The 14597-nt window shown below is 44.0% G+C and overlaps 1 protein-coding gene across 1 annotated transcript in view; it reads left to right on the top strand.

The window, feature by feature from the left end:
- SLC28A3 (solute carrier family 28 member 3) overlaps positions 1-14597 on the top strand; it is a 64432-nt gene that overhangs the window by 31911 nt on the left and 17924 nt on the right. The window contains exons 4-8 of the mRNA XM_003809182.6: positions 3775-3866; positions 6722-6911; positions 9385-9529; positions 11079-11192; positions 11800-11877. Coding sequence (XP_003809230.4) covers positions 3775-3866; positions 6722-6911; positions 9385-9529; positions 11079-11192; positions 11800-11877 — 619 coding nt within the window. The remainder of the gene's footprint in view (positions 1-3774; positions 3867-6721; positions 6912-9384; positions 9530-11078; positions 11193-11799; positions 11878-14597) is intronic.

The following is a 14597-nucleotide window of genomic DNA, read 5'->3' as shown; positions in this document are numbered from 1 at the left end:
CAATGTGGCCAATTCAAACTGCTGATGTTCTGGGAACCCAATATGCAGATTTAAATTCACCCAGGACAGTCTTCTAATTAAAAGTGTAAATTACCAAATAATTGCTCCAGTCCATACGAATGCAGTTAATTCATCTTCTCAATGTCAATCAATAGCAATTGATCGCTCAAACCCCAATCCACTTTAAATCCCGACAAACGGTTTCTCTTACCTTGTAATAGCCTCAAAGTATTCCAAGTTCTTACAACTCCGTAAGGTAGGAGACGCAAGATTAGTATCTTTATTTTTTGGACCAGAAAAATGAACCTCAGAGAAGTGACTTCCCCAAGTCAACTAGGAGAGGAAGAGAATTAGGTCACAATTTCAGCTTCTGATTCCTAGTCCAGGATTGTCTGCCACCTATCATAACACTACAGTATTTGTCCATCTTCTATATTCCTACTTAAATTTGATTTGCATTCCTATGTCTCTGAGGAAATTTTTCTTTTTTTTTTTTAGAGGCAGGGGCTTACTCTTTTGCATAGGCTGGAGTTCAGTGGTGCTAATTTTAAATCTAGAAATAGATTTTAAATTTTTTTTTTGAGATGGAGTCTTGCTCTGTTGCCCAGGCTGGAGTGCAGTGGCACAATCTCAGCTCACTGAAATCTCCATCTCCCGGGTTCAAGCAATTATCCTGCCTCAGCCTCCCGAGTAGCTGGGATTACAGGCATGCACCATCGTGCCCGGCTAATTTTTGCATTTTTAGTAGAGACAGGGTTCCACCATGTTGGCCAGGCTGGTCTTGAACTCCTGACCTCAGGTGGTCTGCTTGCCTCAGCCTCCCAAAGTGCCAGGATTACAGGTGTGAGCCACCACGCCCAGCCAGAAATATATTTTAATTTAAATCTATTCTGTCCAGCCTGGGCAACAGAGCAAGGCCCTGTCATGAGATCTGTCAAGCTCACTGCAGCCTCGACCTCCTGGGCTCAGGTGATCCTCCCACCTCAGCCTCGCAAGTAGCTGGGACTACAGGAGGAAGTTTGTTATATGTATCAGAAGATATCTCTGGAGTTGGCCAGAATTAGGGTTGGCAGCTCTTGTCACATATACATCATCCCAAATATTTACCATATCAGAAACATAGCAAAGTTTTATCCTTCATTTTACTTTATGAGTCTCTGACCCGGAGGTACTGAGAAATTCTCTTGGGTGGTCAGAGGTACTCAGGTTTCACTAATGTTAATGAGACTGAAACAGCCATCAGGAGGTTGGGAATTATTCAGCCCAGATAACCAAATGACCAAAGTGTCTACTTTCAGCTACTCTGCTTTATGCAGAAGTCAGATTGCCACAATGGACTACACACATTCCCTGCAATTAAAGAACCTGATAGAGTCAACCTACAGTATGTGAATGTACCCTATTAAATGTCACCCTCTGCTGCTGCTGCTTCTTAATATATCTTCAACTGAGAATAATACATCATTAGCCTTTCCTAAATCAGACCATGAAAAAATGTCTTCACTACACTTTTATTCACCCAATATTTTCTAGAGCACTGTTTCTAACTCTCAGTATACATATTCACACACATACGTAATGATGAACATTTCATGAAGAACCTATTGTTCTTATGTATGAATGATACACTATGATACTTTTGATACTTTTATTCTTTCTTTTTTTTTTTTTTTTTTTTGAGATGGAGTCTCGCTCTGCCTCCCAGGCTAGAATCCAATGGCGCAATTTTGGCTCACTGCAATCTCCGCCTCCTAGATTCAAGCGATTCTCCTGCCTCAGCCTCCCGAGTAGCTGGGATTACAGGCCTGTGCCACCACACCCGGCTAATTTTTGTATTTTTAGTAGAGACAGGGTTTCACCATGTTGGCCAGGCTGGCCTCAAATTCCTGACCTCAGTTGATCCACCCGCCTTGGCCTCCCAAAGTGCTGAGATTACAGGCTTGAGCCACCGCGCCTGGCCTTTTTTTTGTTTTGTTTTTTTGGTTGAGACGGGGTGCAGTGACACAATTACAGCTCACTGCAGCCTTGAACTCTCGGGCTCAAGTGATTTTCCCATGCAGCTGGGACCACAGGTTTGTGCCATCACACGAAGCTTTTTTTTTTTTTTTTTTTTTTTTTTTTGTAGAGACAAGGTCTCACTGTGTTTCCCAGGCTGGTCTGAAACTCCTGGGCTCAAATAATCCTTCTACTTTGGCCTCTCAAAGTGCTAGGATTACAGGCATGAGCCACCACACCTGGCCTCCTTGTATTTTGATAGTGGTTACTATGTGGGCTTCATAACCCGCTAATGCATCCCCAACTCAGAGCTGTAAAATACTGTTTCAGATAAGCAATATTTACTCCCATTTCATTCATCTATCAATCAATACATGTCTGTTGAACATCCTTAATATCCAACGTTCTACTCATAGTGCTGTATGGCTCATAGACATCTGTTCTCCAGGGTCTCTGGCCCTGGGGGACTGAGAAATTCTCTTGTGTGGTCACAGGCACTCAGGTTTCACTAAGGTTAATGGGTTGGGAATTATTCAGCCTAGATAACCAAAAGACTGGTTATTAACCAAATAACCAATATTTCCTGCTACTGGAATGGGTCAGTAATGGGTTCATAACAAAACACAATCAAAGAAGACAGTAAGAATAAAGTTCAGAGGCATGTATCTGTCTGAGGAAATGCAAGAAGACTTTTTAGAAGTCAAAAGCTTGAGCTGTGCCCCAAAGCTTGAGAGGAAGCTGACTTGGAGGTGCAGGCGAGACTGTTGGAAGGCGGGGTAGTGGAGGCACTGGCCAAGGGGAGTGAGTGCAGGTCTCCCAGCTTGGGGCCACATCCTTTGAGGTCCTGGAGTTTGGGAATCATCTATACGGGAGGAGAAATGGTCATTTTTAGAAGTGCTATCCCGTGGCCTGGAGGGGACAATGGGGAAATATGCAAGAAGTTCCTTCCACCCAGACTCAAGTGGGAGAAGGAGAGGCCTCCAAAGAAAGAGGCATCACACAGGAACAAGAAGATCCCCAAAGAAGGAGAGGAGAGCCATGTGGCTATGACCCTGGCCTCCCAGCTCACTCCTGGGGAACTGCTGGACATGATCCTCCTCCGAAGACATGACCCAACCTACACATTACTCACACACTACCCACCCAGCCCATAACAAAGCCCTGGATGGAAATAAAGACATTCCAACAACTCCAGAGCTTTCTGAGAAAGCTGTGACAACCCATTGGTTAATAGCCGTAACATCCAGGAAATCCTACTTTGCATTTTAAGCACACCCCATGAAGTCCATCAGTTTTGGACTAACAGGGATGGTGATGGGGGACAGAGCGCCACCAACTTGCTCAAACTTTGCCATACCAAGAGGGATGACAGAGTTCCTTGGCTTTTTATTTTCTAACAATAAACACGTAATAACCATTGGTTAAAAGCTAACAGAGGATCTCATAGTGTGCCAGAAACACTCTCTTCCTGTGACTATTTCAGCTTTGGTTAGATATCCATCTCCCCTGCTCTGTTCCCAGGAGCATGTTGTCTGCACCTCTCTAATCCCTCAGGGCTTGGCACACTTATTCAATGATGGTGATCACTGAATGGTCATGATTATGGCTGACTCTAGTCTAAAATGAAATGAGTTTCCCATTTCTATTTTGTAAGACATACGCCTCACACATGTGTTTGTTTGCCTTCTTAGTTTACAAAGCTTAATCTAGCCTCACCATGCAGTTTATTTCATATTTTTGGTGTTTACTTCTCCCTGCCTTTTTGCTTTTATGTTGCAGGTGTTTGGAAAGGAGGTATGACACGGTATGTGGTTTCTGTAGGAAACACAAAACAACTCTTCGGCACATCATCTGGGGCATTTTATTAGCAGGTAAATAACAAAGATGGTTAGGGATACCACTGTCTTTTTTTTTTTTTTCAGGGATTCCCCCAAATATTAACTTTATGTGGAAAAAGATTAAACCTTTATTTTCCCTGGGACCTCACTGAATCATCGGGGGTGGTAGAGAAGTAAATCAAGAAGCCCTTTATAGGGGAAGCCTATGCAAATTGTTTCCCTACCCCGTTTATGAGGCCAGAAGCTAATTTTTTTTTTCTTTGAGATGGAGTCTAGCTCTGTCTTCCAGGCTGGAGTGCAATGGCGCCATCTCAGCTCACTGCAACCTCCGCCTCCCGGGTTCAAGTGATTCTCCTGCCTCAGCCTCCTGAGTAGCTGGGATTACAGGCACACGTCACCACACCCGGCTAATTTTTGTATTTTTAGTAGAGACAGGGTTTCACTGTGTTGGCCGGGCTGGTCTCGAACTCCTGACCTCAGGTGATTTGCCCGCCTTGGCCTCCCAAAGTACTGGGATTACAAGCGTGAGCCACTGTGCCGGGCCCAGCAGCTAATTTTTGGACTCACTTACTCTCCTCATTCTTATAGCCTTTGTTATTGTCAGGTGGATTTGAGGAGGTGTGTTGGTTTACACAAATCCAGAAAACACAAGTGATTAATGCTTTATATGAATACAACATGAGTAGCCTAGGGCCATCTAGCCCACTCGCTTGCCTGAAGGCAGGACAAGAATGTCTCCTGTTTTTACTCCCTCCAAAACAAAGAGCTCCTTGGCTCACTTTATTTGTTTTTTGTTTTGGTTTTTGTTTTTGTTTTGTTGTACTGTTATTTTTTGTTTTTCTTGAAGCTGAGCACACTGAACTTGGCCCATTTTAAAGAACACTCCTGTCTATAAAACGTAAGCACCCTGATCCAAACCACAGACATTAATCCCAGGCTGCTGCACAGCCAAGGTCAGCAGTTTTGCTGGTGCTCAGACAGTTGGAATAGGGAACAGTAGGGTTGGTGAGCTTTCTGAGTACTGGGCCAGATAGTATTTTAGGCTTTTCAGTATTTCAGACATAAGGTCAAAACCATGCCATTCTGCCACTGTAGTAACAAAGCAACCATAAACAATACATAAGTAGACAGACATGGCTGTATTCCAAAACAACTTTATTTCTAGAACACACATACAAACTGTCAACTGAAGAATCAATCACGAGGTTCAAACATTTGGAAAGGAAAGTCATAAAGGGTTGCAGCCTGCAAGGTGGCCATTCTGACAAGCTGGGAAGCGTAGTCTCCAACAGAAGCCAGAAACAAGTACTTTGAGGGAGGGAAGAATAAGACAGAAATTTATGCTGAAAGGATTGGCTAAGCCTAAGTATTCAATAAGCTATAGGGGGAGTCATGAATATTTATGAAAGGAGACACATGCACATGCACAATTGAGATTTGTGCCTCTTTATGGAGCATGTGTATTAAAAAATAGCAGTGTTACCATGACCTGAGGGTGGAGTTTTCAGCCCTGTGAAGTCAAAAGGTAAAGCAAAGAACACAAAAACCCTCACTGTGCATCCTCCAAGACTGGCCAGAACCACTCCAGAGTCAGCGGTCTCATATCAAGAGGAAATGCCTTGTAAAACTGGTGAGCTGTCACGTCAAAATTCTAAAGAGGCCGGGCACGGTGGCTAATGCCTATAATCTCAGCACTTTTGGAGGCCGAGGTGGGTGGATCACCTGAGGTCAAGAGTTCAAGACCAGCCTAACCAACATGGTGAAACCCCGTCTCTACTAAAAATACAAAATTAACCGGGCATGGTGGCACATGCCTGTAATCCCAGGTACTCAGGAGGCTAAGGCAGGAGAATCACTTGAACCTGGGAGGTGGAGGTTGCAGTGAGCCGAGATCGCACCATTGCACTCTATCCTGGGCAACAAGAGCAAAACTCCGTATCAAACAAACAAAAACTCTAAAGAGGGAGAGGGAGTCTGGTCACCACCTCAGATGATTGGCTAAAGGCGATAGAGAAATGAGTCTTCCATTTCTTGTTTTCCAGAGCTAGTTTCTGCTGACTCCTTAGGAAGGAATTCTGGTTAAAGGTTAATAAGGAAGGGGCATACTGAGGCACATCTGACCTCCCATCCTGTCATGGTTGGGAACTCAGTTTTTAAGGTTTTTCTGGGATCCCCTTGGCCAAGACAGGCTCGGTTCAGTTGGTTGGGTGACTTAGGACTTTATTTTTATTTCTCAAAACACACAAATATAAATGTTCTTGCCACCTGCAAAAACAAGTGGCAGGCCAGATTTAACCTGCAGAACATCTTTGCAGACCTTTAAGAATAGGAAACCTTATTCTTATCCTAGAATCTGCTCTTCAAAAGCAGCCACCTTGGTAATTGCCCCTACCTCTTTTCCTTAGAGACTCTGTGTCACTTAGAGAAGTAGTCTGTTGTTGGTAGGTCTATTCCTTCACTCAAATTTAGGCCAAATCTGAACTGCAAACCCCAAGAATCAGTACCTCTTTGCCAGTCGTCACTTCAACACTCGGCCTTTCTCTGATAGTAGCTCACCTGCCGAGACTGAATGCCAGTGGTAAAAATGGCCAGTACTTAGAGGCCCAATGATTGAGCATCAAGATTCAAGAACTCAGAAGGTCCTGTAAGAATAAAAATACCTAGCACCCTGTCCTCCTAGCATTCATGGTGGTAATTTTTGAGACTTGCTTTGAAAAATATCAAAAGACCCCATCAAAGAAGCCAGTAGCCATATCAAGAGCACTCCTGCATTCAGTGATATTTAATGATATTAAACCTCCCCTCACCTGCGCCAGAACAAGGCTGGAGCCTGGAGGCGTGTCCCAGTGGTTAGTGATGTTCAGTGTCTGTTTTTGCTTCCTGGACAGGTTATCTGGTTATGGTGATTTCGGCCTGTGTGCTGAACTTTCACAGAGCCCTTCCTCTTTTTGTGATCACCGTGGCTGCCATCTTCTTTGTTGTCTGGGATCACCTGATGGCCAAATACGAACATCGAATTGATGAGATGCTGTCTCCTGGCAGAAGGCTTCTAAACAGCCATTGGTTCTGGCTGAAGTGGTAAATGCAATTGGTTCTCTTATTTCAGTTAAGAGAGATAGTAGTCCTTTCCAACACCGTTTCAAAAATTTATTCTGAAATTGCTTCCTCATTTATGGGATATGGAAGCTAGAAACACCCTAGGAAGTAATCTGTTACAATGTCTTCATTTTACAAACAGGAAATCAAAGCCTAGATGAGGCAATGACTCATTTGAAATGTATCCAAATGTCCTCACAAACTGCCTTAATGTCAAGTGTATTAAATGATAAAATGTTGTCCAAAAGATGTTGAGCATATTACGTTCCATGTGCTATATTAGGAAGAGACACCTCCATGCCTACGTATTAGGAAGTAGTTAGAAATATAGGATAGAGTGAAAGTTTTGTCATAGCAGGATGGCTTTCACTCTCCCTCTGACCTGTCAGTGGGAGGGCACCATGATCAATCAGTAACGTCTGTCCTGGCACAAGATAGGGAATAATCTCAGTACCTGTAAATAAAGAATTGGGTTATAAGTACAAATTGATGGAGATTGCTGATGATGTGTCTGTAAAGAGCTTTTACTTTTACCAACTTTTTTTCTTATGCAAGTTGTACCCATTCTCTTTCCAATTTATTTACAAAATGAGGATCATAGAACATGGGAGGCTGAGCACTTTTTTTCATGACCCATGGGGCTATGGTCAAAATAAAACTTGATTTTTTTCATTCATCATTCTTCCAATTTTATTCAATGGGGGATATCTACCCTATATTTTATAAAACTGCCAAAAGCCCATGACCCTTCTGAACACTCTTAGTAATAGTCCAATGTTCACAGCCTTTTCTTTTTCTTTTTCTTTTCTTTTCTTTTTTTTTTTTTTTTGAGACAGAATCTTGCTCTGTCACCCAGACTGGAGTGCGGTGGCACCATCTTGGCTCACTGCAACGTCCGCCTCCTGGGTTCAAATGATTCTCGTGCCTCAGCCTCCCAAATAGCTCAGCCTCCCATGTGCCGCCATACCCAGCTAATTTTTTTGTGTTTTTAGTGGAGACAGGTGTTTCACCATATTGCTCAGGCTGGTCTTGAACTCCTGGCCTCCAGTGATCCTCCTGCCTCAGCCTCCCAAAGTGCTGGGATTATAGGTGTCAGCCACTGTGCCCAGCCTATTTTTTAAATTTTTAATTGTTGTGGGTACGTCATAGGTGTATATATATTTACGGGGTATATGAGATATTTTGATACAGGCATCATGGACATTTTTTAACATCAGAATATGCTGTCCCCTACAGTAATGAGAACTGTGAACATGACCCAGTGCCCTAGTTTTCCTCCCTAGCCTGGGCCTGAGTGTCCCCTTTCTCCTTGTTACTTGCTCCCCTGCCAGCCTCAAAGCCAGGATCAGCCTGGCTACCTGCTATGGATATGAAGCTGGCCTTCTTGGGAGGAAGGGCCTGTGAAGTGTTAGAGAGACCCTTTCCCATAGGACCCTGTGTCCTGCAGCAACTGCTCAGAGCTTTTCCTTCAGCCTCTCTCTGAGGGACCTCCTCTCCCTTCAGGTGGCCCCCTGAGCAGGACCCAAGACCAGTTCTCTCCCTCAAGACTAACATGGGATCTACCAGGAAAATTCACACATCCTTGGCCTATTAAACTGGGCTTGTGCAATCCCAACACCGCAGGCTTTCTGGCTCTGCTGTGCAAGCCGTGAGTCCTGAGTCAGACTTGTCATGCTTGCTGGGCTCCCCAGAGGAGCCAGAACTTGCCCTAACCTCTGATCTCCCTCTCGGCAGCTGGTGAGGTCCCCCAAGGGCAGATAACATATTCCAAGTTCTTCCTTAAATGGAAGCAGGTAACACCTCACCCATCCCCCAAAACAAAGGTGAAGAATCCCAGTAGCTCTCTTAAAGAAATCACCAGACATTCCTCTCCAAACATGCTTTCTCCTCTCTGGCCCCTTTATGCATCCTTGAACAGGTGAAGGGCCCAAGAGTTGTAGAGTAAGGAGACCCAGTACTTAATTTTTTAGCTATTTGCCTTGATAGCCACAACCAAAAAGATCTGTTGCAGTTTCTAAAAGCACAACCTACTGGTGCCAGAGTATATTCATCTTGTTTCTATGTTTCTTTGTTAATTTAAGCCTGATGGCTGGGAGTGGTGGCTCACACCTGTAATCCCAGCACTTTGGGAGGCCGAGGCAGGCAATCACCTGAGCTCAGGAGTTCAAGACCAGCCTGGCCAACATAGTGAAACCCCATCTCTACTAAAAATACAAAAATTAGCCGGGGGTGGTGGCAGATGCCTATAATCCCAGCTACTGGGGAGGCTGAGGCAGGAGAATTGCTTGAACCCGGGAAGTGGAGGTTGCAGTGAGCCGAGATCGCTCCGTTCTACTCCAGCCTGGGCAACAGAGCAAGACTCCATCTCTCAAAAAAAAAAAAAAAATTAAGCCTGATTATGATTCTCAAGTTAGCACAACAAATGATGCCAATGCCTCCTTTCCCCTTCTCTTAGGGTGATCTGGAGCTCCCTGGTCCTAGCAGTTATTTTCTGGTTGGCCTTTGACACTGCCAAATTGGGTCAACAGCAGCTGGTGTCCTTCGGTGGGCTCATAATGTACATTGTCCTGTTATTTCTATTTTCCAAGTACCCAACCAGAGTAAGTATCCAGTTGATCTTTTAGGTTTCTTTTTCTCCCCATGTGTAAATTGCTCAAAATACTGATTGTGAGAGAATTTAACTATTGTTCAGTACTTTTCTTACCTTGATGGGATTATTTAACGTGACCAGGGTGCCCTATCTTCCTGAACTTTCATGGTACTGTTTGTTACTATTTCATGCTCCATTCTCAGTAATTTTCCAGTTACATAACCAGTGAGACGTTCTCTCCCTGTCAAGTCTAATTTCTTCTCGCATACCCTCCATCAAACACACAGAGAAAACTCATCCATTTTGATCCAGATTTCCCCAGACCAGTAAAAAATCTAATATTCCTCCATTGGATCCTGCAGTTCATCGAAGTCCCATGCAGTTTGGGCATTTATACTCCAAAAATTTGTCCTTATACAATTTTCTTTTTAATATTGAACTCAACTCTTATCCTAGCTCTGTCCACTGGTAACCCGTGAAATGGGCAAGAATTCTGAGACATCAAATCTCTCATATGTAACTCAAGATGGCAAACTCTGGAAGACTTTACCATTAAAAACTTGACCCAAGGAAAAAAACACAAATCAGAGACCAAGTTCAGCTAATATGATCCAAGTTCTTTGCCCTGCTGAGGGGAACATCTCCATTGTCTATGCCTCCGATGCCATAGTTCTTTTGAAGCCACTCAGCCCTGCACCACAGATGAAAGCAATTCATTCCTGCTGCACATCCTGGGTCTGCATTAGAGTTTATTGGTCTCTTTTACAATGAAATGAGAGCCTCTTGACAGAGCAATATTTTAGTTAATTCACTTACAGGTTGTCAGATCAACAAACCTTGGACGCACAGAGAAATCATGTTCTGCCTTTCCATTTTCCAGATAGGGGAAATAATTACATGTATCCAGTACTTACAGCTTGACTAGGATGGCCAGATTCTGCCTTCTTTAATGGCCCTTCTTAGACTACTGTTTCTATCCAAGTAATTTATCAGGACATAATGGTTATTTAAATACTTTCCTGGACTGAAGACTTGAAACTCAGTTTTAGGGAGAAGGAATGCAATGCTGAGTTTGTTTTTGTTTTTTTTCTTGAGATGGAGTCTCGCTCTGTTGCCCAGGCTGGAGTGAAGTGGCGTGATCTCAGCTCACTGCAATCCTTGCCTCCTGTGTTCAAGCGACTCTCCTGCCTCAGCCTCCCGAGTAGCTGGGATGACAGGCATGCACCACCACGCCTGGCTTCTTTTTGTATTTTTAGTAGAGATGGCGTTTTGCCATGGTGGCCAGGCTGGTCTCAAACTCCTGAGCTCAGGTGATCTGCCCATTTTGGCCTCCCAAAATGCTAGGATTACAGGCATGAGCCACTGCGCCTGGCCTGAGTTTTTTAAGTTATGGTTCTATCAAAGGGTTCTCTGCTTATGACAGCTGTAGCCTCCCAAAGAAGGTGGGTGACAGGCCACAGCTGATAGTGTGTTCAAGGAAATAGTGATCCATTAGACATTCATGCCACGGCCTGCATTAATTTTCCTACTAAGATATATCACTTGATCTTTCTGTATAGGTTTACTGGAGACCTGTCTTATGGGGAATCGGGCTACAGTTTCTTCTTGGGCTCTTGATTCTAAGGACTGACCCTGGATTTATAGCTTTTGATTGGTTGGGCAGACAAGTTCAGGTAAGTTTGGTTCAAAAGAACGCTTTGCTTTTATGGTGCTTTTAACATTGGAGGTAATCCTCAAGACGTGTCAGAAATGGGTTTATCTGTCTGCATGAGTTGTCTCAAATTTTAATTCTGCATCATGGGTTAGACAAATAGTTTTGCTTATGTTGAATATGTTAGTCTGTCTGGTTTGTTAACACTACTGCTGTTCTGTACCTATGTCATTGTTCCCTAATCCATTGCCCACATCCTCCTCCCCAGGAACTATCATACTTCTTAGATGTTTCCACAGACAGAGAAACAGGCTTCCTTTGCATCCAGTGCTAACTAATGCCACCTACAAGCCATGTATGGCTCCCAACACATTGCCACAGTTGGCTCATTCTGTAGCATTCTGGAGTCAGACTGAATGTCAGAAATGTCAGGAAATTTGTATCCAGGAATATTTCAAAAATATGCTTCTACACCATTCATTGGAGGGGGCAAAGCTGAGAACATTAACTTTCCAAGTCTATCCAACACATTTGCTGGGTCCATCCTCTGAGAGCCTAGCATTCCTGTGCACTGTCTAATTTCCAGTCATGTGGTTGGAATGAAATCTCTTTTTCTTTCTTTAACTCAGACTTTTCTGGAGTACACAGATGCTGGTGCTTCATTTGTCTTTGGTGAGAAATACAAAGACCACTTCTTTGCATTTAAGGTAAAGTCAAACCTTTTTTCTATGTAGTTGCTGCTATTTCAGCGGCTTCTGTCTTTGTAGATGTTCAGATAGAACTTAACTGACCAAAAACCAGGTATATACCTACTGGGCTGGTCAGAGGTGTGCAATACATCACTGCTCTTTTCCATTGACAATGTTATCTGAAGTTAGTGGACTGCACGCATTTTACCTTGTTACTATGGAGTTAAGGGAAACATCTAGAGGAAGTCAGAACTATTCAAATACTAGGGAATGGGGCTTGTAGCTTTATCTGAGATACTTAGGAAAAATCAAAAGGGTAATAGCACCTTGGGCCTTCAGGGAAAAGAATATTATGTTCCCAGCAACAAGTAGGCATGTGGCAGTGAATGGCTGATGGGTCCAGGATCAGTGACAGCTCTGTATTCGAAAGCCCCTCAGTCCCAGTCCTTGGGGCAGCCGGTCAACCACATCAACCTCTGTTTTAGAGCCAACCCCGTGCTAAACGTTTCTCATCTCTCCTTCAGCATAGCCTTTGCCTAGGCAGGACTAGAGGATAGACCTTCTCCTAACTAAAGAAGGAACATTATTTTACAGGGGAAAGGCAGCTTGGCCCCATGGCTGACCACAGTCAGTTCCTTCTTGAGGCTCCCACATGCCCCAGGAAGCCCATCCTCCTCTGGGAAGTCCCTACAAACACTTGTCAATGAGTCAGAAACATGCATTCGGGTTTTCCTTCAGCTTTCTTTTTTTGTGGTGTGTTGTTATTCATACACTTCTAAATTGTTTTCTCACTTAGAGACTCCAAATTTACCTCCAAATTACCCCAGCTTCAGTTAGGCCAACTTTTAGGCTGAAAAAAGATTCAGCCTAAAACGTTAAACCAGCAGTTTAGTGGCAGGCTGGAGAAGAGAACCTCTGCTGTTTGTAAGAAGCCTGCAGTTTATACAGCATTTCACTTAGCACCCTCCCCCAGCAACCTCTACCTGGCAGTTTAGCTGGTTTGATGTTTTAGGGCTGAGATAACTCAGCCATCTCTGAAAGGCCAAATGTTTATAGAGTGAGATAGAAATATACTCATATCATGAAACGAATTCAGAATTGGAAAAAATAGTCATAAAGAAGGAATAACTTGCTACCCAGACTATACAGGTGTTTTCAGGCCTTCCCCCTCCCCTCTTCCAGGGCAGTGGCCCCTATTCTTTCCTGCCAATGCAGAATCCTCTGCTAACATTCCAGAGATGAGCCTCTTTAACTCCCTCAAGCTTTCAGGAAGGCACTGCCTACCCATTAAAGCCAATAAAAGGCTCATCGTGAGTGAGCTCTGAATACTGGCACAAAATGTCTTTTAATATATATTATTAATGGATTTTTTTCTAAATTAGATCCTATACAAATTGTCCTCGGTCATTCTGTGCCTCTGGTAGCAGCTTTCTCTGGCCAGTTAGCCGGGGAACAGTAGGGAGGGGGTACAGTAGGATGAGGCTGAGGAGGGACCCAGCCCACAGCTCTTTGTGGTCTATGCAGGGTAGAAACTGCTCTCTGTGGAAACACTGGCTGCACTGAAGGCACCCAAAGAGCATCAGGAAAATAGGATCTAGGAAAATGCAATGGTTTTTTGTTTGTTTTGTTTGTTTGTTTGTTTGTTTGTTTTTGTGAGATGGACTCTTGCTCTGCCATCCAGGCTGGAGTGCAATGGCACAGTCTCGGCTCTGCAACTTCCGCCTCCCAGGTTCAAGCAATCCTCCTGCCTCAGCCTCCCCAGTAGTTGGGATTACATGCGTGTGCCACCACGCCTGGCTAATTTTTGTATTTTTAGTAGAGACAGGGTTTCGCCATGTTGGCCAGGCTGGTCTCAAACTCCTGACCTCAGGTGATCCGCCCGCCTCGGCATCCCAAAGTGCTGGGATTACAGGTGTGAGCCACCGAGCCCGGCCGGAAAATACAATGGCCTTTAACACAGAACTAAAGTAGCTTCCAAAATGCAGTCACTTTTTAGTAATTTGAAAATCTATAGGTAAAATCACTATTATTTTAAAAGCTAGAAGAATGAATGTTTACTGCATAAGGTCATGACAGATCCCTATTGACTTCAGTAGGGGGGGCACCATGTTTGAGCGGCCAAAGAAAAGACCTGGAACCAGCAAATGAGACATAGGGTTTATTGAGGGGACTCACATGCAGGGCAGTCCAGTGGCAGCAGGCTAGAGAGGAGAACCGCTACTGTTTGTAAAAGGCAGGCAGTTTATATAGCATTCTCACTTAGTAACCTCCCCCGGCAACCTCCACCTCCCAACCTTCATTTAACCCAAAACAAAGGGCCTGGATCCCCCATATGGCCTGCTTTCTACGGAATGGGCCAAGGGTTCAGATGTTCCTTATAGATAAGGAATGAATCTTTGGATTGGCCGCTCCCAGGTTCCTTAGTTTGGAACTCCAAACACACATGCTCAGACCACAGGGTCATTCTCAGGACATGCTGAGGTTATTGCTGTCAGGTGTGTCTGCCATCCAGTAGGAGGCACTATGTGTCAGCACCTACCATGCCTTACCTGATCTCTACAGCTACTCAGAATAAGGCTCTGAGGTTGCTCACAATTTATCTCAATTTAGGTTACTCTGCTAACTAGTGGTGAAGCCCATGTCTTTTTAGCATCAGGACAAGAATATTTTCTGACAGCCTTCAGTGTATTGATCTAGGTATTACAAATCCCCCCAAACTTCATTCCTTCTTTGAGCAA

Source organism: Pan paniscus, chromosome 11 (assembly GCF_029289425.2).
Source record: "Pan paniscus chromosome 11, NHGRI_mPanPan1-v2.0_pri, whole genome shotgun sequence".
Taxonomy (NCBI): domain Eukaryota; kingdom Metazoa; phylum Chordata; class Mammalia; order Primates; family Hominidae; genus Pan; species Pan paniscus.
Note: the sequence above shows the minus strand (reverse complement) of the source record. Positions and strands in the feature narration are given on the sequence as shown.